Below are 24466 nucleotides of genomic sequence, written 5' to 3' on the forward strand. Positions count from 1 at the left end.
TACCTGGGCCAGTGAAAGCATTCAGAGGAAGAATAAAGAGAACAGAAATAATGGGGCTGTACAATCAGAGTAGCAGACAGTCCCCGCTACAGTCTAAACAGACGAAGGACATAAATCCTGAAATGTTTTATCTAAAACCAAACCCAGCCTCTGCTTTGAACCCAATTCCCAGCCTGAGGCTCTGTCCACCATCTCCTCAGCCCATCTCTAATGTTGGTTTACTTTTAGTTACCTGAACTTCAGGCTCTGTGTTGGCTATGATCGGAACTACCAACATATATCCAGCCAGCCACTGACCACACTGCCAGTGTCACTGTGTTGCAAACTGAAGTTTAACTCTAATGCATAAGTGGTGCTCGCTGTGACTGAAGTGTCTTGGGTGAAGACTGCCTGCCAACAGCCAATCTAATTCTCAAATTGTTTTCCTCCTATTTTTGCGTTTATCTTTTGCAGTGTTGAGGAGTTTAAAAAGACACGGCTACCGTGAACTCTCGCAAAATGTATAAAAATGCCAGCCTGTAATGGAATTGGAAGGTACGCAGGGCAACCAGGTGGTACAAGATTTGTGAGCTTTGCAACCATATGTATATTACAACAGTTATTAAACAGGAGAGCTCAGCAAAGATTTGCCAGGAAAAGGAGCTAGAAATTTTAGTAATACACAAAGAAAGTCAGTTTCAGAGAAATGCCACAATGTTTCCTGTGCCAAGATTTGGACACATGCTTATTCTGTTCAAACTTATACACTACAAACTATTTTAAAACAAAAAAATCCCTATTCTTTTCAAGCTAGTTTGAACTTCCTATAATTTACAGAAAGTCATAATCATATCCAAAAGAGTCCAAAGATCTTTATAGATAGATCTGCTAAAGTATGGATGAATCATTTCCTTGTACTTTGTAATGCCATAGACCTAGAAAATATCTGAATAAGAGCAGTCACAATGGCAAGTGTTCAAAAGGAAATAAAAGCTTTTAATGAAAACATTTCACCAAAAGTTCAATTTTGTATAAATGCAGAGTTCTTTTAAAACAAGACACTGTTAACAGAAATGCGTTATTTACAAATCTGATTGCAAAAGCAGTACTCAGCTTCTGAGATGGAGTAAGGAGGGGATTTCTGCTGATTCAAAATGTATGGGAGGAGCAGTGGAAAAGAATTGCTCTGTAGGACAAATACCTCACCTCTTTAGGCCACAAGGATGGTAACAAACAGAGGGTGAAGAATATTAGGAGGTTAAGAAGGTTAAATGCTATGGGCTGATACAAGTCACTTCTTCCTAAATTCTTAAGTTTGGAAACATCTTAATTTGTGTGTGCCTGGCTACTCTGGGTAATTAATATATTTGGGGCTGATTCTGGAAGGGATTTAAGCAGCTGAGGTGAATAGGTACAGGTTGTGCATGCCCTTTGACATCACATTATCCGAATGAGGTCTCTCTCTAGTTGGACACTGTAAAAAGGAGGTATCAGATGGATGTGATTTCTGGGACTGTTACAAGCAGTTAACGAAAGCAGGGCGCTCTCTCTCTCTCCTATGAGAGCAGAACTCAGTCCTGTTATTCTGCAATGACAAGGACAGGTTTAAAAACTAAATCTACAATGCTGCTTCTTACTAGTCACTTGTCCCAAATGGAAGCTACACAAGATAAAGACAGGGTTCTGAACCGGTATCTTCTGGCCTTTAGTCAGAGTGGCGCTGATGGTGACACTGGTGTTTCAGTGGCTATGAGCAAAGCTGGCTACCAAGACAGAACAATAAATGGGCCAACATGGTGGCCCAACTGCTCGACAGTGCCAAGTGGAGGCTCTGGATTAGGCTGCCAGTCCTGATCAGCTGTTTCCCAGGCTGTGGCAGGGTTTGGTTGGCTGCAGACAGCTTGTTCAGGCCCATGGATTTATGTTGATTGCCAGCAACCTCTCAACCCATTAACAAGCAGTATGGATAGGCTCCAGAGGCAGTCCTTGGGCAGAATAAGGGTGGCTGCACAGGGGCTCAGAAAGGAAGGGAGGTGGAGAGAGGACAATAAGTGGCACCCCGGGGTTCCAGTAAAGAGCTTGGGGTAAAGACTAAAGCTAGGGGTACAGTGTCATCACTGATTTCCCCCAATTCACTCAGCTGGCATGGACCTGTCTGATCTGGAAGTGATTCCCTGAAAAAAGGAGCTCGCTCACCACCACGCCTGTTCCCTGAGCTCCTGTCCCGACGGAGATGACTCTGCTTAATCTGCCGAGCAGCGAAGTAGACAAAGAGGCTCTAGATAATCAACAGTCTGAAAGAGTAGTGGGGGTGCCCACTCCACGGCTGTAAAATCCACCATAACCCAGGGCTTCAAGGAAGATGCAGTTGGAGGAATGTAGCTCTCTAGAGAACAAAGCCGCATTAAGGAGCTTTTACAAAGCAGTGATTTTCTTCCCCACTAGAAGGGTGGGCCAGTGCTTTCCCTCCCCAGGACAGCCTGCCTTTCATGCCCCTTGGGGTTGGTGGGAGGCTTTTTTTTTGCTGTACTGCTCCAGTGACAGGCTCTCCACTCTACTACCAGGAACTGAAATCCCCAAAGCCTGTGCTCCTTTTCTCTTTCTTCACAGCTGCACTGGTTGAAGGCCCATCATCATCTGCTGTTCGTTTTCTGCAGCCAAAATGAAAACAAATATCAGTGACTGTGTGTTAGCTGGCTAAAGGCAGCTGGATTCCTTTCCCTTCCAAGTGTGATATAGAATGGAGCTAGCCTGTCACATACAAATTACAGAGACGCTTTGGCTGCAGCACTGAGATGTGGTTTGCAGGGGTGTTGAAGATGCAGGGTTTTGGTCTAACTCATTAAAGAGAGAGGGGCCACTTAAAATTTTGGAGATGGTTTCAGGTTTGGATTTTGGACACTCCCGAAATGTGGAAGGGATAGGGGGGTTTGAATCTATGGCTTTGGTTCAGGCCCAGCACATAGGAACACAGGCAAATCCGAAAGCATGAGCCTTTTTGCTCACCTTCCTATGGAGTGCTTAGTGTTTTTAAATGCAAAAGGATTAAATGCAGTTCGCAGGGCACAATACAAGGAGTATGGGGCTGTGTGACATTTCCCACTCCTCCTGGTGCTGCCAAATGCATCTTGATCCAGACCAAGAGCAGCCCATGTTGCTATTCCTGGCATCTCTTGAGCAGAGCCTATGAATTTACTTGATTGCCAGGTCCCATGAGGTGGCCAATAGGGATCAGACTGAAACCACCAAAGGTTTCATTGGAGACCAGTGTCACGCATGTTACAGAGAAGACTGCAGGGATGAAAGACATTGGGAAAAAAACTCAGGGAACCAGTTGGCCACTCAGCATAGACTATTAATCTTGCAAACTTTCCTACATGTTTCCATAGTAACCACGGTGGAGCAGGAAACCAATTTTAAGTTGAACTGAATTTCAGCACAATTTTAGAAGAGGTGAACAGCAACACTTGTAGCTAAACTTTTAAAAGACCCAAATGATTAACAATGTACATGTGTTGGCTAAAATTACAGGACACATTTTCAACTGAATGGGCACCAGAATCTCCCAACTGCACAGACATACAGGCTCATCAACAGCCAAGGTCCATACATACAAATACATGCCTTTGCGGACACTACAATGTGACAGCTACATTTGTGGGAGGATTTGGTAGAAGCCTGTTCAAAACGTAGAGGTACAAATTACTTTTAATTTTCCAAAATAGTTGAAAAGCTGGGCCAGGGTTTGGCGCTTGCCCTTGGAAAGCTAAACTATCAATAGTACAAGGTGTGTGCAGGGAAATGCTGCTGTAGAGTTCTTAGTAACAGCTGCAGAAGGGGAAACACAGAAGACTGAATTCAGGTTCTGTCCAGGAAGTGATGGACAGGCTCCTCAACAAAGATTATAAAAGTGTTTGTAACCACACACACATACATGCTGTTAATGATCAGCTGTGGCTTTTACATTGAGCCTTTAAAAAAAAAGCTTTTTAATCCTTAAAACAATAGGGCCAGACACTGACTGCTGTGATTGGTACATGAACGTCCCTAGCAAGGTCCATTGACATCAAACAAACAGCTGGTATGTGACAGTGTGTCCCATACAATACTGAGCCATAGGACTGGGTAACACTAGTGCCACAGCGGACAGGGGAGTTCCCAGTGCAAGAGAGCACAAACACTGAACAAAGCACCGTTGTGCAAGGGACTTACGTTGCAGCCATATTAATATACTTCCCAATGCCCTGCCGGTAAGTTTTGGGAGCCTGGCTCTCTTTCTTTGGCAGGACAGCCTTAGTTTTGGTTTTGGCTGCTTCCTCCTCTTGTCGGGCCTTCTCTCTCTCTGCAGAGATCTGAGAAAAATGAGTATTATTAGAGTATGTTACAAGAGATTAGTTCAAAGAAAAGGCGACTGTGTCTAAAGCGCTTTGTAGTTGCAAAGCACTATAACATACTATCACTGCCATGACTTAACGGTGCATGCTTGGCTGACGGTGCCTCAAGGGGGCCACTAGGAATGAATGGTCTATGGCCATCGCTCCATTGCAGGTGATAGGCAACTACCATTGGGAAGGCAGAGGTAACTCTGGGGGACATGGGGGAGCCTTTAAAAGTCTGGTGTATTATGAACCTTGTGCTGCTTTACTCTCCAAACTACTATCCACTCCAACACTAGCATGTTTCTAGCAAATAAGACAGCCTCAAATTGCAGCTGTTCAGTCTTTGTTTGTAAACATAGGTGTAAGCACCCTAGGGGAAGACAAGAAAGGCATGCAACATGGGATGAGTATAACCCTAACCCTAAGACGTGGACGGGGCTACAGTTTAGAATTAAATATTTCTTTGCAAACCTATCAAACAGATGATTCCCTCCTCACCTGAGCATCTGCCTCTTCATACGGATCAACAAAAACAGTTATTGATTTAATTCGTATTTCCTCCTGGGAACAGAAAATTAAAATTAAAGGTACCAGAAGCTGCTAATTGGGTTTGTTTCATTTTCCTGAAGCTAACTTTTAAAAATAAGCAGTAACAGGGGACACATTCAGGGGACACACATGCACTCCCTTTGTTTGGTGACCCTTTTGGTTTAAGTTTAAGTAGTACCTTGGGACGATCTGTTTTTGGATCGCTGTCCACATTCTCCATAGCTGTCAGAGCCTCAAAACCACCAACCACTCTAAAACAGAAGAAAGGATTTAATTTCCAGCTGTACCGATGGAACATTAACCACTCATTGTGGAGGGCGATGCGGCAGATGTTTCCCCTCAGCTTGAAAAGAGACAAATCCATGCTACATGTGCTTAGCAGATATATAGAAACCCAGAAAATGAGTATCCCAACATGGCCCTGTGGGCCAAAGCGAAGGTTTTAAAACCAAGATGAACATTCTTAAAGGAAGGAGATAAAATCAACACACTGGCGAGTCATTTGAGGTTGTATTGTGACAACTCCCTAAAATAGCAGTTGGGAACAAAGGAATTAATACTGGTTTGTCACAAATTATAACCCACCGCAGCAAACTGGTTTTGCTAGAAGATAATTACTTCTAGCTTTATTAAACACTTTAACAACTAGCCCTGGATCTTTATAAATCACAAATAATAAAGGCCCCATCCAGCAAGGGACATAACTACATACTTGGCTTCAAACACATAAGTATTCCTGTTGAATTCAATGGAACTGCTCATGTGCTAAAAGTTAAACATGTGCTTAAGTGTTTTTCTGGATTGGGGCCAAAGTGCAAGATGTAAAATAATCTGAATTCAGTCATCGGGAGGTTTTGATGAAAGGGAAGGAGTTAGTTGCCCTATGCACCCAGAAGCCTCCTGCTGATGAATTTTAGCAGTGTCAAATCACCTGTACTAAACTTTCACTCAGTGCTGGAAAGAGGCCAGGTACTGCAAGGATGAAATCAAACTCCAGTTGTAGCTATATTTTCTCAGTACCCAATTTATGGCTGTCTGACTTAAGTGCTGATCTTTCACTGTGGTGAAGTACGTGGTGTGCACACATTTAACAAGTCAGACTTAATGATATCTGATCAGAATAAAAAAGACTTCAATTTGTGAAGGCCAAATACGGATCAGTATGAATTAAAATGTGGGTCACTGTGAAAATGACCGGACTTTGGATTCTACCATAAAGTCCTCTAGAATCAGCAATGTTGTTGTTAAAACTGATATTCAGAAGCGTGATAACACAGGACTAGAGCAGAATGGAGGGAGTCTTAATGGATGGAGATATCTTCAATGAGGAACAGCTGGGAGACCTACATAGAATTAATCTCAACTCTTCCGCTTGGGGGAAATCTGACAAAGCACTGAGTACAGACAATAGACCCAAATTAACTCTGTCTCAAACGCAGGTAATAAAGTAACAGACCAATATAGGTACAAACGCTTTTGCAGAAAGAAAAAGGTGTTTAAGAAAAGTTTCACTGTTATTCTAAAACCTGAAAAGCTCTAAAAAAAGATGGCATGACTCCATTAAAGAGATGCTCTTATGGAATTACACCATATAGGTACAAGAACACCTTAGCAATGTACTAGGAGCAATGTTATAATGAAAACCAGAACATTTCACACTGATTGGAGTGTTCCCTCCAAATCTAATGCTCTATTGTGTTCCTTTAAATTACAGTTCCTGCATGGAAACACCGCCAGATCAGGCAGGGTCATGTTGAAGCTTTTACAATGTCAAGCTGAGCTGGGGAGCCGAGTTCTAGCAGAGTCTCTTTTTCAGTCCATATATAAAAATCTGGGGCCCACTTCAGTACTAGTGTTCCGTGCTCGGATAACGGGGTGTACTTGCTAACTTTACAGGTGCAATTTTGGAGGTCACTTTAAATCACACAAGCTGTTAGAAAAATAACATCACACAAACATCAAAAAGTATTCTTTGTATTGTGCTTACTAAGCTAAGAATCCTTCCTTTGATTTCAGTGGGCACTGGATCAGTATACTGTATGTACAATGGTTTGGTTAATGCTGCCTATGGCTGCTTCACTCAGAACTCTTATGGCTGTTTAGCTTTAAATGTTATAGACTTCCCTTTGTGCTGATGTGTTTTCTCACGGAAGGAAAAAGTTGGTCTAGCTACCACTCCATGTGGACAGAGGGAACATTTTTGGTAACAAGGCATTTGGACACACATCATCATCATCATCACAAATTTGTCATCCATGTGAAAACAGCATCAATAAATAAGGAAAAAAACTGCCTAGGTAACAAATAAGTTACTTGTTTTTGTTCTTTGCTTCAGGCTAATTAAAAAAGCCTCTGAATCAAAAATATGAGAGGGCTTCTGTAAAAAAATATCTGATAGCAGTTCTGGTTTTCTCAGGGATGGAACTTTTTTAAGTAACTGTCACTCAGAAAACTGAACCATTTTATAGATTTAAGGCAGCTTTATGAATTAAGTCCAAATTCTTGTATACCTTCCATGAATTCTGTGCTCAGGAAGGCAAAATGAGAGTTCAGTTCACTAACGAAAATCACCATGTAATACAGGCAAAACCACGTCTCCGTATATAATTCTCTTTTTTCCATATCATGGATTCTCTATTATAACCTCTAACACACCAGGCATTAGCTTAACCCCTTCAGATGAGAATGCCTCAGTCAATAAGTAAGTAGTATTAAAAACTACTTTCATGTATTAATATTCATGCATGGTGACATATTACATGCTTCTAATGTAATTTCTGTGTCCTTGCAGACCTTTGACAGATATTCAGCTCTAACCAGTTCTAACAAGACTTGAAGTCATTTGGGACAGCAACAGGATTTTCTTGATGCTGATATTATCACACTCTGTTTTTCAAAGAAATCGCTACCTGTTAGGGCAATTAAAATGGTTGAAATACTGTTTGGTGATGAAACAACTGTATAGCAAGCTGGTAGCCTAGTACTTACATTGTTCATACACTCCTTGTAAGGGTTACATGAATAAAATGCAATTGACCAAAACTAACTTTGTTTGTACTATGGGGATTCCGACGAGCAAATGTTTTTTCCTTATGTAAGGCCTTGTCTACACACAAACATTGTACCACTTTGGCTACACTGGTGGAGGCAAAGCAGGACAGCCCCCTAGTGTGGACCCAGTTATATCAGTATAAATGTGCTTATAGCACGGTAGCTTTTTTAGTCCCATATAGAAAGGGAAATAAGCTATCCTGGTATAAAGCAACTTGATATTATTGTAACTGCATCCACACTACTAAACTATCCAAAAAACAAAAATAATCACATCCCTAACTTACAGTTACATTGATACAAAAACTGATACAAAAACTATGGCTAGACCAGGTACAAAAGGACAAGAAAAGTCAGACCCAGCCAGACACAGAAAATGACGTAAGCTAAAATAATTTCTAAATATTTGTGCAGCACAATCTTGCTACAATTATTAATTTTGTTGCTGCTGCTGCACTGCTTTACAAAACCTCTCCACTTCAGTCCTCAAGGGTCTTATCTACATTTTACAGTTAGATCCCAGCTTCACATGGCTGTTAAACAATAAAAATATTTATGCAGGCTAGAGAAGTCTCAGGTTTGTTTTTTTTTGAAACTCTAGGTAGCACACAGAGGAAATCTTCCCAGAGTTCCATAGAGCTTCCAAAACCCTGCACACACTTTTGAGATTTTATAGCAGATACCCAATTTTCATCTCCTCCTCCTGGCTGATATCACAGATTCACTTATAATGCTGAAAATTAAACCAAACTCTAAAGATATGCTCTCTGTATTTTTAATTGCCCCTGAAGCAAACTTAGGATTTGATACAGGAGGGTTTTCTAACCAATAGTTCCATTCATTATCTTCTTGTGTTTTCATGATAATTTAGAAGCAGCCAGATAGCTGAGCACTGGAAATCTCAATGAAATATTACCGTATCCCAAGGCTAGACATCCTACAATATTAATGTATTTTGCTGGTATTTATGGAGCTTCATCTTTTGATAAGATGAATGAAAAATTAGAAATTTTCTGTTGCCAGTATTTTTTCAAAGGCTGAGTGCCATTTCTAGTTTAGACCCCATATCTGATCTGTTTTTACATACTTCTCACTGGGAGGGAAATGGTGAGAGATTGTACTCCAGAATCCAAGTAGCCTCAAGGGTTTTGTTCTTGTTCTGAGATCCATCACTGTGTTGCCCCAAAATTATTAAATGTATTACAAAGGTGCCCATTAGCACTCATCCTTATGTAGAATCTACAATATTTTGAAATCTGCTACCATCTTTGTTATTAACTAGTATTGTTAAAGTCTGACTTGAAATAATGAAGTTTACCTGGCCTCGAGGGCAGGGACAGTTTATTACTTTGTGTTTGTACAGTGTTGAACAATGAGGCCCTGATTTTGGTTTGGGTCTCCGGATGTTACCATAATACCAATAATAAAAGTACTCATTACTGTGAGTACTCAGAATAATAAGCACTACATTCAGTAGTAAGAATTTACTTGACTAGACCCTTGAACTGTATCCTCAGTCTCATATGATTGTGTAGCTAGAAAACAACATGCAAGAATGCTACCACAGAGACAGTGGAGGGACCACTAATTAACTAGGAGCTCCAGGACTGAGATGAAAGCTGAAAGACTAAACAGTACAGTATAAAGGGAAAAACTTTGAAACGGACAAGAAGGAATGGATCAATGAACTTTCTGAAGCTTCCTTTGGGTTGTGGAACACCGAAAAAATCTTCCTTTGATCCTAAAAGCAAAAATGAATCTACAAGTTGCCATTGGGTCAGGAAAAGAGAGGCCTGAATGCTGAAATCTGAAAGGCCCTAACAATTGTTTGTACTGTGTAGCACCTAGAGGCTTAGTCAGGAACCAGGCACCATTGTGCTAGGTGATGTACACAGTCGGTGCCCGCAAGATCTTACCGTTTAAAACATCAGGCTCTCGGTTTATAAGAATGTCTTTTCAGGTCAGTTATAGGAGGCATATGAGCCAGGTCTTAGTTTACCATTATCAGTACATTTTTGTTTAAAATGCACTCAAAGACTTTTGCTTAGTCAATCTAGTGCCTATGTTAGGGGTTTTTCCTATTGCTTTTACTCTTCCTTGCTGACACTTAGTTTCAGACTGACTGGCATTCCAGCACTTTGGCAGAACTTTCATTGGATTTGCATTTAGTAATGAGGACATTAGTCTCTATTTGACAGGTTTCAGAAGTAGCAGCCCTGTTAGTCTGTATTCGCAAAGAGAAAAGGAGTACTTGTGGCACCGTAGAGACTAACAAATTTATTTGAGCATAAGCTTCGTGAGCTACAGCTCACTTCATCGGCTGCTACTCTGAAAGGTTCATAACAGTTGTTTGTTCAGAGCAAGCACCATGAATATGTGAGTCACTCCTTTATACAGTTTGGATCTTTGATCTGCAGAGACCATGAATTGGTAATCAGCCGGACAATGGTCCCCTACTCCTCAGGGAGGAGCTTCAAAAGGCTGAGTCTTTGCATAACTAGAGGTGGTAATTTGCATTCTCCTCCCCAAGTATTTCCTAGGAACTTCACTTAACTTTGTCTGGCCCATTGTTTAAAATAATGCTTTGAAGTTCATAACAATCCCCAAGGTTTACATTGGCCACGTCTCCCGGCAAAAGCAGTTACATGTAACCCCATCATAATACAAAAACTTCGCATTTTTAATACAATGGGCTCTAAAGATACTTAAATTTAATTCAATAAGGTTTGTCCAGGGTATCCCAAGAAATTGCCATAGCTGTCACACAACAGCCAATCAATTCTGAAATAATAAAATTACTTTTGATTGTTCCAGCCAACAGATTTTAGCCAACTGCCCTATACACAAGAAAAGATACTATACCCTCTCCCCCTCCTCTTGCATTCAGAGTTCTACTCTCACAGAATTGCATGAGCAGCAGTGACATTACTTCCAGAAGAACAGCTTAAGCTCACTGTCCTCTCTGTATTGATAATTTTTATGCATGGGTCATGTTGTCGTGTCTTGTGAGCAGCTAGTCAGGAGCCAGCAATCTTTGAATCGTTATGATGGTTCTGCCTCTGATTTTGGAGGTTTCTTCAGCTCACACTTGATTTCAGAATTCATAGACAGGACATCATTGGAGACCTTGACCTTTCTTACTGAAGGTCAAACTATATGTCTGGATGCACACTGAGTGGCACTTACACTCATAGGTGGGAAATGTGATTGGGGAAAAAAAGAGGAGCAAGTGTACCGTGACCCTGATCATATTTCCTTTGTCGGGAGCACTCAGTGTGCCCCCCTGCCTCCTTACTCACCTCCTCATCCCAGGCTTAATTTGTCCCCCAACATGCCAGGGATGAGTAAATCTTCTGTGAAAAGTGACAGTAAACAAATATACAAATATCACTTTTCACAGTAGCAGACTTACTGCCGAGCAATCTGAAAAAAATCTAAACATGCAAAGCACCGTATTTTTGTTTCTATTCTGTTTAGGTCCAGTAAAGAACAGCGATAACTGTACATTATTGTTATTACTGAGTCTGCAAAAAACCCCAAGATAAATAAATTACAATGATATGGACATGTATATATGTGCATATTTATTTGTTTTGCCTAAAGTTAATTAACTATTTTAGGAAAAATTCTCAGAGCGGCCACCAGCAAGAGTTGGCGGCTGTCCTCTGAGGCTACCAAAAATTATGTTGTGAGAACCCCTGAGCTAGGGTAATGATATAAAAAGGAACTCAGAGGAATGTCCCCATGCAGTGGGCCTTCCTAAAATGCTTCTCATCCAGAAGAAAATGCCTGCCCCACACTGGGCAGAGATGGTAAATACCAAATGGCTTACACCAATTTGGGTTTTTCAATTAAATGTCTTACCAAGCAGTTAGAAGTCAGCAAAAGCCATTAGTTAATTTTCAAGTTAATTACAGCATTTTTAATGTCATGCAGTTCATTTCCAATTATCACTGGAGAGGGTAATTACTGAATTAATCTAGGCAACTCCACTGCAGCAGGAAATCCACACAGCCTATAATACACCTTCATTTGAAGACACTGTCTCCTCTTCACTCTCTTTACAACGATTACGTATACGAGGCAAAATTCTACCCTTAAGTACATATATGCAACCCTACTGGCAAAAACAGAAGTTGCATGAAGGAGGGAACAGCTGAGCGCAGAATTTGGCTCTCAGCATATAGTGATGTTCTTATATTGTCCAAAAGAAATAACCCTCAATTTCATGTTGAAGCCAGAAATCTCATAGTACAATCTGATTTAGAATCCACTAAAAAAGGGACTTCAGATTTCAGGGACAATACTCGAGTTACAACTGAAGTTAACTTCGCAGTGAAGACAAGCCCTTAGGTACAGGCAGTGCAGTTACTATAGGAATATGTTCACTCACAGCTTTTAACATTAGAACTTGTTTAAGTGAGATAGAATGCTGGCCAGGAAACTGAAGTTATCCACTTTCGTTTCACAAAGTGATACAGGAGCTTTAACTTGTACCTGGAGGAGCCACTAGCAAGGCAAATGGGAAACCTTGGCAGAAGGAGAGTAACTCAGGGAGTGCAGTTATTGAAATGTCAGTACTGGGAACATTAACAGTCAGAAATTACTATTGTGCTAAGTGCCAACAATATGCTTGGCTCTACAGAACACACACCATGAAACCAATCCCTGCCTGAAAACTTACAATGGGCTATACTGGGAAGCCCAGTGGAAAATAATATATCAGAGATACTAAACAGCTCAACTATATAACATCTAATCACACTGAGTACTACATACATTTATTTTAAGCAGTTTTTCAAATTGAGTAAAAATCAAAAGTCAATAAAAGAAGTTGCAATAAAAAGAAAAAAAGAAAAGAAAAAGCATAGGATTCTAAGGAACGATCAATGAAATAGTCTGATAAAACTGAACGTATATACTACTACACTGACATGTTCATTTGAACAGCTTTACATAATTTAGCACCATCTATTATCAGTGCTTGCACCTGCAACGATGGAAACAATGACATGCTGCACTTTCTTTGCAGATCTGCATTATATTCCTTGGCCTTTGCAATATTTGGGGTTTTGAATGGACTAGAACCATGGGAACACCATTCCACTCACAACAGGGAATGGTCCTTGGAATTCCCCATGTTGATACTCATTGGGTTAATATTTTTACCATTGTACCACAATGGTAATTGTTGCACTTCAGGGCAACTGCACCTGTATTCTCCCTTGCAACTCTCTCAAGGGCACCCTCCCTGGGCTCCCAGCTCCTCAGCCATCATCTCTCTTGGGTAGATACCCACGTCTCTCCCTCCTGACTGGGGTTTGTCCAGGCCGCACAATTCCCTGCCTTCCAGAATAGGGTGTGTACTTTGCTCTCTTCCTAGAGGCTACACACAGCATAATGGCCCAAATTTATAAGTTCGCACTCAGCTCTTCATAAACAAGCACATTTATTCTTACAGTGAAAGCATTAAAAACATATTAAAACAATAAAAACCTACACATGCTAATAAGCTTACCAGAGATCACTCCAACTTCAGGCTCTGGTAGGTGCCAATTCTTGAAAATCCACAACTGGGTTTTCCCCATGGTTACAAGTTCCTAACTGTCTCAGATTCAGAATCAGAACCACCATGCAATCCTGCCTTTATACCACTTCATGTTCATGTAACAGGTGATCAGCAGACAAAGGTCCACTCCTTTGGGCATAGCTTTGAAAGGCTGGGTTTTTGCATAACTGGAGGTGGGGAATTTGCAGCCAGGAAAAACTCTCCCTACATAGTTCCCAGGAAAACCACTTCACACTTTTTGTTCCAAAAGTCCATTCTTGTCTGGCATATTGTTCTCTAAAAACCTTTGAAACCCCAGGTCTCATATCTGTCACATCTCCCCCCTCAAGAGGTTACACACAATCCCAATCCACAATGACAAATAAATCATTCACTTAATATAATGGATCCCAAAGATACTTAAACTTAATTTATATGGTCTCCTAAGGATGTTGCAGGAAATTGCCATATCTGTCACAGTAATGACATTAGAATGCAAAATAAAGGGCGCTCAGAAGAGCTGGCCCTATGCAATAGCTCAGTGTTCTATGCCACCACATAGGAAACACTGGGTCATGACTGACCTATTGGTTGGCAGTTCCTGAAGTGATGAAGGTAGAGTGTTGAAGAGGTAATCGCTTCTGTCACAGTGATGAGTGTGTAAATATTTAAAAAAAGAGAGCAAGAGTGCTGATTGTTCCATTCTTGACCATTCCTGGAGGCCCATCAACAGAAAATCTCACAATAATTTGGTGACTGATGATGATGAAAGAGTGGACAGGGAGAAAAATGATGGCAAAGGGAATGTCCGACTGGTAGTGGTGCTGGAATACCCACGACCTACTCGGCGCAAGAGGGGCAAGAGGAGTGTGCTCTGCCACAAAATAAGTGAAAGGAGAAAAGAGACGTCAACAAAATTAGACATTAAAAGGCTATTTCCAGGTGTCAGACCCAGAGAAATGTGCAGGAAATCAGCTAATGAGCATGGAAAGTAAGAGGAATATTTGTCAATTGAGGCCCGCAGAGATGAGGACAGAGTTTGCTCTTAAATCAGGATTTTGCTTCAAATCAAGTGTAAAAGTTACCAGACTCATCTCCATGGCTTGAAAGTATACAGGACATACTATATCCATGATGTAGTTCTATTCCTTCTCTTACCTTCCAAAAATGGTGTGCTTCTTGTCCAGGTATGTGCAGGAGCGAAATGTGATAAAGCTGAAGGGAGACACGAATATGACACTCAGAATATGACCCTTAAGATTTAACAATATTTTAAAAGCCAACTATGTTTAAAAAAACGTACATGGCAACCCACTATGATGAGACTTGAACCATCTCCTTTCTGTGGGGAGCACAATGAATGACTCTTACCATATTTTACTTTTTGTGGACTGTATCTGACAACAGCCAGTTCTTTACTCCTCATGTTTTGATACTTTTATTCCAGTTTCTCTCACACAGTCCTATTTACCACTTTAACGAATAACTTATGCAAATGCCTTTGACTCAGCTGAACATCCCCTTCTATGAACATTCAGATTTTAAGAATGCCATTCTAGGTTAGCAAGTCCTTATGGCTCCTGCTCCTGAATTAGATTACATTTATAAGGATCAGGATTCTGTACCTGGCAAAGAACTTTAACACTGTGCCTCACTAGGTTAGTACCAATTTTCAAAATAGATTTAATTTTCACCATTTACAAAATTTATTTTTTACAGGTAAAGTGAAGCTATATTGGCCTGTTTACAATCCATCTCTCTTATTGGCTCAGTAATGCCATGTTTAGGTTGCAAATACTGCAGAAGAATATTTAAATTAAACAGTGTTTCACTGAAATAATAAAACTCAGAAAACTTTTGTTGCTATTATGTTTTGTTTAAAGTTTTGCAAAACTTAAATATAGGGTCTAAGATATCGTTTGCAAAGTAAGCTCAATCACTCAAACTTTTTTGAATGGCTTAACATTTCTTTGGAAGCTCCGACCACAACTATATATAATGCAGAGGGTCCCATAGCGTGGTTTGTGGACACTGATGGTCCCTGGAGAGTTGGCTAGCACATAGTGCTGGCTCTCCTCCTTGTTTTCATCGGTTACATAGCGTTATAGACAGCTAAAAATAAAACATTTTCCTAATAGCACTTTCCCATGTATGCAAGTACTGTAGTTGCCACACAGAAATTATGCGATTGTAAATGGGAGTGGATGACATCTGCAAGGTAATTTCTCTATTAAGATGTGGTTAACCCCATGAAAAGGTTTGGAAATCCCTGGGTTAATGCATGAGTCTCTCAAGGGGTGCACATTAAATTTAATCTTCTTTATGCATCCCCTGTAACATCTTATTCTCAGTTGTACAATAATTAGACCAGCAGAAGTCAATCAGATAACAGTATACCAAAAATACTTGAGAGCTAACATGGGCCTTATAAAATACTGAAAGCTCATCATTCATGAGGACAGCCAAAACAAACCAAACAGGGAATTAACCTAATTCCTGAGGATTCCTGGGATGAAGACTGAATTTTACTAAAGTCCTTGTCAGGACCAGGTGCTTATAAAAATGATCTATTGTAACTTTGTACACTGAACCTATCTACCTACCTCGTTCTACATCAGTGTGACCATCACCTGTATAGGTGAGCCATTCATACAGCTTCTAAGTTAGCAACAGTTCTCAGAAAACTCTAAACATTGTCTATGAAGTCTTATAAAAGCAAGCAGCTGGAGAGTCTCAAGGACTTCATGGTATAAAAGGAACTTTGTGTAAATTTACAGTGCCAAGGCAAAATATAGGCACACATGAAAGTAGATGTTGTGACACAATAGCAGTAAATCACAGAGTATGAACAGTAGCTCTTGCGAGTTGTTCCAAATAATTTCCTATAATCTGTTTCCTGGGTACCTGAAATATCTTCTTTAAAGAAAACTCCACTATCCACTAGTTGATTTAGCATCAGTGATCTGGCAATAATGCTCAGCTTCAAGACAGGCTCTAAGGGCTTGATCCTACAAGGTGCCCAGCACTTTGGTCCCAGTGCAGCAAACTACTTAAGCAAGTACTTAGCTTTAAGCGCATGAGTAATCTTATTAAAGACAATGGGACTATTACTCATGTACTTAAAGTTAATCACATGTCTAAATGAAGGTGCTATAGTGCTCAGCACCTTGCAGGATTGAGCCATAAGAGAGTGTCTTTTTAAAAGTTCCATAGTAGGAACAACCTCTTTTCTCTGAAGAGCCAGAGAAAGTGAACAAAAACGACAAATTATGAAACAGGGAACTCTACTGATGATATCAAAACCACAAAGGAACTACAGATCTTCATGGCATGCTTCAAGTTGCTCTCATCTTACTGTTTAAAATGGGTCTTCCACTTTGGTGGTATCAATACGAAGTACCTGGGAGAGCATTTCATTCTGACAGGTTTCAGAGGAACAGCCGTGTTAGTCTGTATTCGCAAAAAGAAAAGGAGTACTTGTGGCACCTTAGAGACTAACCAATTTATTTGAGCATGAGCTTTCGTGAGCCACAGCTCACTTCATCAGATGTGTACCGTGGAAACTGCAGCAGACTTTATATACACACAGAGAATATGAAACAATACCTCCTCCCACCCCACTGTCCTGCTGGTAATAGCTTATCTAAAGTGATCAACAGGTGGGCCATTTCCAGCACAAATCCAGGTTTTCTCACCCTCCACCCCCCCACACAAATTCACTCTCCTGCTGGTGCTAGCCCATCCAAAGTGACAACTCTTTACATAATCAAGTCGGGCTATTTCCTGCATAGATCCAGGTTTTCTCACTTCCCCCCCACCCCCATACACACACAAACTCACTCTCCTGCTGGTAATAGCTCATCTAAACTGACCACTCTCCAAGTTTAAATCCAAGTTAAACCAGAATATCTGGGGGGAGGGGGAGGGGGGGAGGAAAAAACAAGAGGAAACAGGCTACCTTGCATAATGACTTAGCCACTCCCAGTCTCTATTTAAGCCTAAATTAATAGTATCCAATTTGCAAATGAATTCCAATTCAGCAGTTTCTCGCTGGAGTCTGGATTTGAAGTTTTTTTGTTTTAAGATAGCGACCTTCATGTCTGTGATTGCGTGACCAGAGAGATTGAAGTGTTCTCCGACTGGTTTATGAATGTTAGAATTCTTGACATCTGATTTGTGTCCATTTATTCTTTTACGTAGAGACTGTCCAGTTTGACCAATGTACATGGCAGAGGGGCATTGCTGGCACATGATGGCATATATCACATTGGTGGATGTGCAGGTGAAGGAGCCTCTGATAGTGTGGCTGATGTTATTAGGCCCTGTGATGGTGTCCCCTGAATAGATATGTGGGCACAATTGGCAACGGGCTTTGTTCCTGAGGAAACTTCAATCCATCGGTGATCTTCCTGATAACACCATCCTGGCTACTATGGATGTAGAAGCCCTCTACACCAACATTCCACACAAAGATGGACTACAGGCCGTCAGGAACACTATCCCCGATAATGTCACGGCTAACCTGGTGGCTGAACTTTGTGACTTTGTCCTTACCCATAACTATTTCACATTTGGGGACAATGTATACCTTCAGATCAGCGGCACTGCTATGGGTACCCGCATGGCCCCACAGTATGCCAACATTTTTATGGCTGATTTAGAACAACGCTTCCTCAGCTCTCGTCCCCTAAAGCCCCTACTCTACTTGCGCTATATTGATGACATCTTCATCATCTGGACCCATGGAAAAGAAGCCCTTGAGGAATTCCACCATGATTTCAACAATTTCCATCCCACCATCAACCTCAGCCTGGTCCAGTCCACACAAGAGATCCAAGTCCACACAAGAGATCCACTTCCTGGATACTACAGTGCTAATAAACAATGGCCACATAAACACCACCCTATACCGGAAACCTACTGACCGCTATTCCTACCTACATGCCTCCAGCTTTCACCCTGACCACACCACACGATCCATCGTCTACAGCCAAGCTCTGCGATACAACCGCATTTGCTCCAACCCCTCAGACAGAGACAAACACCTACAAGATCTCTGTCAAGCTTTCTTACAACTACAATACCCACCTGCAGAAGTAAAGAAACAGATTGATAGAGCCAGAAGAGTTCCCAGAAGTTACCTACTACAGGACAGGCCTAACAAAGACAATAACAGAACGCCACTAGCGGTCACCTTCAGCCCCCAACTAAAACCCCTCCAACGCATTATTAAGGATCTACAACCTATCCTAAAGGATGACCCAACACTCTCACAAGTCTTGGGAGACAGGCCAGTCCTTGCCTACAGACAGCCCCGCAACCTGAAGCAAATACTCACCAACAACCACATACCACACAACAGAACCACTAACCCAGGAACTTATCCTTGCAACAAAGCCCGTTGCCAATTGTGCCCACATATCTATTCAGGGGACACCATCACAGGGCCTAATAACATCAGCCACACTATCAGAGGCTCCTTCACCTGCACATCCACCAATGTGATATATGCCATCATGTGCCAGCAATGCCCCTCTGCCATGTACATTGGTCAAACTGGACAGTCTCTACGTAAAAGAATAAATGGACACAAATCAGATGTCAAGAATTCTAACATTCATAAACCAGTCGGAGAACACTTCAATCTCTCTGGTCACGCAATCACAGACATGAAGGTCGCTATCTTAAAACAAAAAAACTTCAAATCCAGACTCCAGCGAGAAACTGCTGAATTGGAATTCATTTGCAAATTGGATACTATTAATTTAGGCTTAAATAGAGACTGGGAGTGGCTAAGTCATTATGCAAGGTAGCCTGTTTCCTCTTGTTTTTTCCTACCCCCCCCTCCCCCCAGATATTCTGGTTTAACTTGGATTTAAACTTGGAGAGTGGTCAGTTTAGATGAGCTATTACCAGCAGGAGAGTGAGTTTGTGTGTGTATGGGGGTGGGGGGGAAGTGAGAAAACCTGGATCTATGCAGGAAATAGCCCGACTTGATTATGTAAAGAGTTGTCACTTTGGATGGGCTAGCACCAGCAGGAGAGTGAATTTGTGTGGGGGGGTGGAGGGTGAGAAAACCTGGATTTGTGCTGGAAATGGTCCACCTGCTGATCACTTTAGATAAGCTATTACCAGCAGGACAGTGGGGTGGGAGGAGGTATTGTTTCATATTCTCTGTGTGTATATAAAGTCTGCTGCAGTTTCCACGGTACACATCTGATGAAGTGAGCTGTGGCTCACGAAAGCTCATGCTCAAATAAATTGGTTAGTCTCTAAGGTGCCACAAGTACTCCTTTTCATTTCATTCTGGTGCATCATAAGTAGTTCATAGAATTCCATTTATTTTCTTCACTCTATAAGAAAACCCCTTATAAAATAGGAAGTGACCACTTACAATTGTGATTTGTTGCTGTTGGGTCCTGAATTGGCCATGCTAACAATACCACGTCCAGTGTGGGACAGATTTGGCTTGAACTCATCTTTAAAAGGTTTTCCCCAATAGGACTCTCCTCCTAAAAACAAAAACAAAACAACCCTGATGTTTGCTCTTCATTAGATTCCCATTACCCTTCAAATTGCTCCCAGCACTCATACTTATTTGGTGGTGCTGCCATTGTGCGCAGGTTTATGGGGCTCCTGACTCCTTTGTATACATTTTCATTCCCTTTCCCACTACCACCCTGATGCCTAAATGTCCCCATGAAATCAAATTTTGGAATGATCAACACAACCCACTGCCCCCACACTGCTCTCATCAAGTGTGACTGATGAGATTGTTTATTGTTCACCCAAGGTTCTCAGGGATGTAATTTTTTACTGCTGGCCCATCAAACCACAACCTTCTTTGTGCCACATTAAATTCTGAAAGGTGTTTTCCTGACAAAAGTAAAGGCAACGAGCAGAAAATTACCAGTTTAATTGCACTCTGGATACTCCGTTGCTGCTGTGAGGTTTGGAAATTATTTAACTACTGCATTAAATACACTTTCATAGGATCAATAAAGTATATGGTATAGAGCCCAATACTAAACTAAGAACTCAGCAGTTCAACTCCTAACTAACCAACCTGGCTCAGTGTAAGGGGATATACTTCATCCAAATTGACACAGTAATTTAGACATTCTGGACCAGATCCTTGGCTGCTGTAAACAGATGTAGCTCCACTGAAGTCAAGGGAGCTGTGTAGATTTGCATCAGCTGGGGATCTGGCCATCCTAGACTTATTTCTTTTCAATAGCAGCAGATAGAAAAGGGGTCTGCGAGACGGCAGATCTCTCTGCCGGGCTGTCATTTCCACATTATTTATAACAGATCTGACATTTTCACTTTCATCCCAGATCACTCCTAAGAAGAAAAAAATGCGGAGATGAGTCATTTCCATAGTTTTACAGTCAACTCCATAATCCTGTCTGACAAACTGTGAAGAATATTTCACCTTAGCACAGGATTAGAAAGAACGCAAACACAAAAGATCAGACTAGGGAAGCGGGCTGGCTCATCTGCAGAACAGGCTTGTGAACTCTCTGGAGTAACCATATCGCTAGCAAAGCAGCATCTGCAATACTCAATAACGGATCTGCAACACTCAATGGCTATTTGCACATGTAGACAGGAAAGAAATTTTATGATACAACTGGACAGAAAGAGTACCCGCTGAGGAGGAGGGAAAGAGGCTGCTATCTAAAGCCCAGTACAGAAAACTGCAAATATGTATCGAGAAAGATACTCTGGGGAAACCTATTCATACTGACTTCACAATATTGTCTAATAATCAAGCATTGCAGGTAGACAGCTGTAAATGCAGATGCATGTGGACCTAAACAAATGTGAAATCTCAGGAGAAACTGAACCGCTTAAGGACCCAATTAATCTTGCTCAAAAGACCTGTTAATAAAGTTGAATACTGCCAGCTCTGCAATTTGACAAGAGGGGGCGAAGAGAGACTTTCTAACACTGTGGGGAGTTCCTGTAATCAGGAGTAAAGAGTTACTGATTACATCCTTTCAGAGTAACAGCCGTGTTAGTCTGTATTTGCAAAAAGAAAAGGAGTACTTGTGGCACCTTAGAGACTAACCAATTTATTTGAGCATAAGCTTTCGTGAGCTACAGCTCACTTCATCGGATGCATACTGTGGAAAATACAGAAGATGTTTTTATACACACAGACCATGAAAAAATGGGTGTTTATCACTACAAAAGGTTTTCTCTCCCCCCAAACCCACTCTCCTGTTGGTAATAGCTTATCTAAAGTGATCGCTCTCCTTACAATGTGTATGATAATCAAGGTGGGCCATTTCCAGCAAAAATCCAGGGCTTAACAAGAACGTCTGAGGAACAGTGGGGGGGGGGGGGGGGAAGGAATAAACAAGGGGAAATAGGTTACTTTTTATAATGAATCAACCATTCCCAGTCTCTATTCAAGCCTAAGTTAGTTGTATCCAATTAAAAAGTAACCTATTTCCCCTTGTTTATTCCTCCCCTCCCCACTGTTCCTCAGATGTTCTTGTTAAACCCTGGATTTGTGCTGGAAATGGCCCACCTTGATTATCATACACATTGTAAGGAGAGTGAACACTTTAGATAAGCTATTACCAACAGGAGAGTGGGGTGGGGAGAAAACCTGGATTTGTGCTGGAAATGGCCCACCTTGATTATCATACACATTGTAAGGAGAGCGATCACTTTAGATAAGCTATTACCAACAGGAGAGTGGGTTTGGGGGGAGAGAAAACCTTTTGTAGTGATAAACACCCATTTTTTCATGGTCTGTGTGTATTAAAAACATCTTCTGTATTTTCCACAGTATGCATCTGATGAAGTGAGCTGTAGCTCACGAAAGCTTATGCTCAAATAAACTGGTTAGTCTGTAAGGTGCCACAAGTACTCCTTTTCTTTTTGTGATTACATCCTTGATATTTGGCTACTGAATATTTTAAGATCAGCTACACCTCAGTGTGACTTTGTCTGGCAATTCCTTTGAGAAACAATTACTCTAGAGTAAATCAGATGTAGTCAACTTAATAATTGTAACATATCCTGCCTAGAAGCCAGTACTGTACTTTGCTAGTAATTCTCCTTTTCCATTCCGTGCTCTATTTTGGCGCGGAGACATGCAGAAGGAAGGAATGGTGAGAATGGTTTGGCAGCTGAAATATAACGAGGTATGGAGAATCCATAAGCGTGTATAGTATTTACCTCCTGTGTTTTTGAAAAATGGGAGTAATCTTTTCTAAAAGGAGTTGTCTACTTATATATTGTACTTGCCTGTCATTAAGGATGTCTGTCAGACACAAACACACACTCTAGAAAGAATGGATACAAGCAGGTTACCTCAAGGGGGTACTGTGAGGATAATTGCCCATGCTCTCCTAGACAGTCATTCCACAGCAGAGGCTAGTGGCTGCTTACATGTATGTTTAAGCAGTTGGAATGAGTCAGAAGAAGCTGGAAAGAGGCTGTGTATTAAGCTACAAGCAGACAGTTTTGGCTGGTTGGTCTGTGTGTGTCCCTGGAAGAGACAACAGGGCAGAGATTTCCACCAAAAGTGGTTAGACTTGTGCCATTCATTATCAGCCCTGCTTCAGAAAACAGTGCTCCTACATTTGTAAATAAACAAATTACCTGAAGAAAATACTCTGACTTAGTATCATCAATTTCTGATCCAAACACGAACCAGAACTGCAAGGCCCTGAAAATCCACCACTGCTGGCAAAAAGACCATACATATGAGAATTCCACTGTCAATATTCTCTGGTTACTGCTAGCTTGTTGGGCTAAGGAGATAGTCTCCCCGCCAATCATAATTGCCCCATCTTTCCTTTGCGCTGCTTCTTTTATTGGCCAACTAAACTTGCAGTCCCCAAGCCTGATTCTGTAACACTGTTGTCAAGCTGGTGTAACTCACTCCACTGCCTTACAACAGCATCAAACTGGTGTACATGGAGTCAGGAAGCAAGCCCTCCATATTTATGCTCCACCCAAATTGGATCCATTTGTATATGAGTAATAAGTTTCATTTCAATTTCCCTTAGGAAATTACATTTCACTTCAAAGAATCTCTTTGAAGAAACTCCTAATTAACTGCCAAACACATGTATATTGGCACACATCTCAAAACAGAGGGGAACCTGCCACCTAGAAATGTTCAGAAACGTGTATACAAGTGGATCCAACTGGGACAGAGCATAAAAGCGGAGGGCCCAATTCCTGACTGTTACACCATTGTGACGCTGTTGTATGGCATTGGAGTTACACCACTCTCAAGCTGGTGGCACAGAGTGGAGAGCAAAGCCTGAGGACTTACTGGCCAGAGGAGCAACTTGAAGGAGAGGGGAAAATTGTGCATGACAGACTGTTCTCCCTGGCCCAGCAAGCAAACAGCATACTGACAGGAGCAATGAGCCATGATCTTTGTGTTTCATGGTATTTATTTTCTGAAAATTTCATTCAAGTTCGCAAGCACAGGGCTAGAAATCTTATGTACACAATAGCTAATTTCAGTTTAAGTATCTGAAGAGCTAATATTTTAGTAAATTGTTTCAATATTCAGTTCGGTGCCTCCCTGCATCCGTCCGTGACAGAGCTGTTTCAAAAACTCATTTTTGTCTGCCTAAGAGCGTTGGGCAGGGGCAGAGTCTATACAGCACGGAAACTCTTGAGGCTGGAAATTCTGCACAGAGCATATGGCTGCCGAAGCCTTGCCTACAGGCCAGTGAGTGGTGGTGGGGTGCTGAGGAGACCTAGGCAGCAGTATGTTATAGGAAACCATTAAAAAAAAAATCCCGAAACAAAAGCTATTCTACTTCATTTAAAAACAGCAGAGATGCACTCCATGGCAAACTCTTGTTAACCTCTGGAATCATTCCAAGTACCTGCCTGAAACAATGGCAGAGACAGGCAGCTAAAATGATGAAAAATAAAACGTTCCTACTGAAAACCAGAGTGTCTCTCTCTGAAGACT

The 24466-nt window shown here is 41.3% G+C and overlaps 1 protein-coding gene across 1 annotated transcript in view; it reads right to left on the reverse strand.

Annotated features, from left to right (window-relative positions):
• Window positions 1–954: 954 nt before the first annotated feature.
• PPIL2 (peptidylprolyl isomerase like 2) overlaps window positions 955–24466 on the reverse strand; it is a 114796-nt gene continuing 91284 nt past the window's right edge. The window contains exons 15-20 of the mRNA XM_048821949.2: window positions 19901–20018; window positions 14665–14721; window positions 5086–5158; window positions 4857–4919; window positions 4192–4331; window positions 955–2630 (exon numbers count right to left, since the gene is read on the reverse strand). Coding sequence (XP_048677906.1) covers window positions 2537–2630; window positions 4192–4331; window positions 4857–4919; window positions 5086–5158; window positions 14665–14721; window positions 19901–20018 — 545 coding nt within the window. The 3' untranslated portion in view covers window positions 955–2536. The remainder of the gene's footprint in view (window positions 2631–4191; window positions 4332–4856; window positions 4920–5085; window positions 5159–14664; window positions 14722–19900; window positions 20019–24466) is intronic.

This window comes from Caretta caretta, chromosome 15, assembly GCF_965140235.1.
Source record: "Caretta caretta isolate rCarCar2 chromosome 15, rCarCar1.hap1, whole genome shotgun sequence".
Classification (NCBI taxonomy): Eukaryota; Metazoa; Chordata; order Testudines; family Cheloniidae; genus Caretta; species Caretta caretta.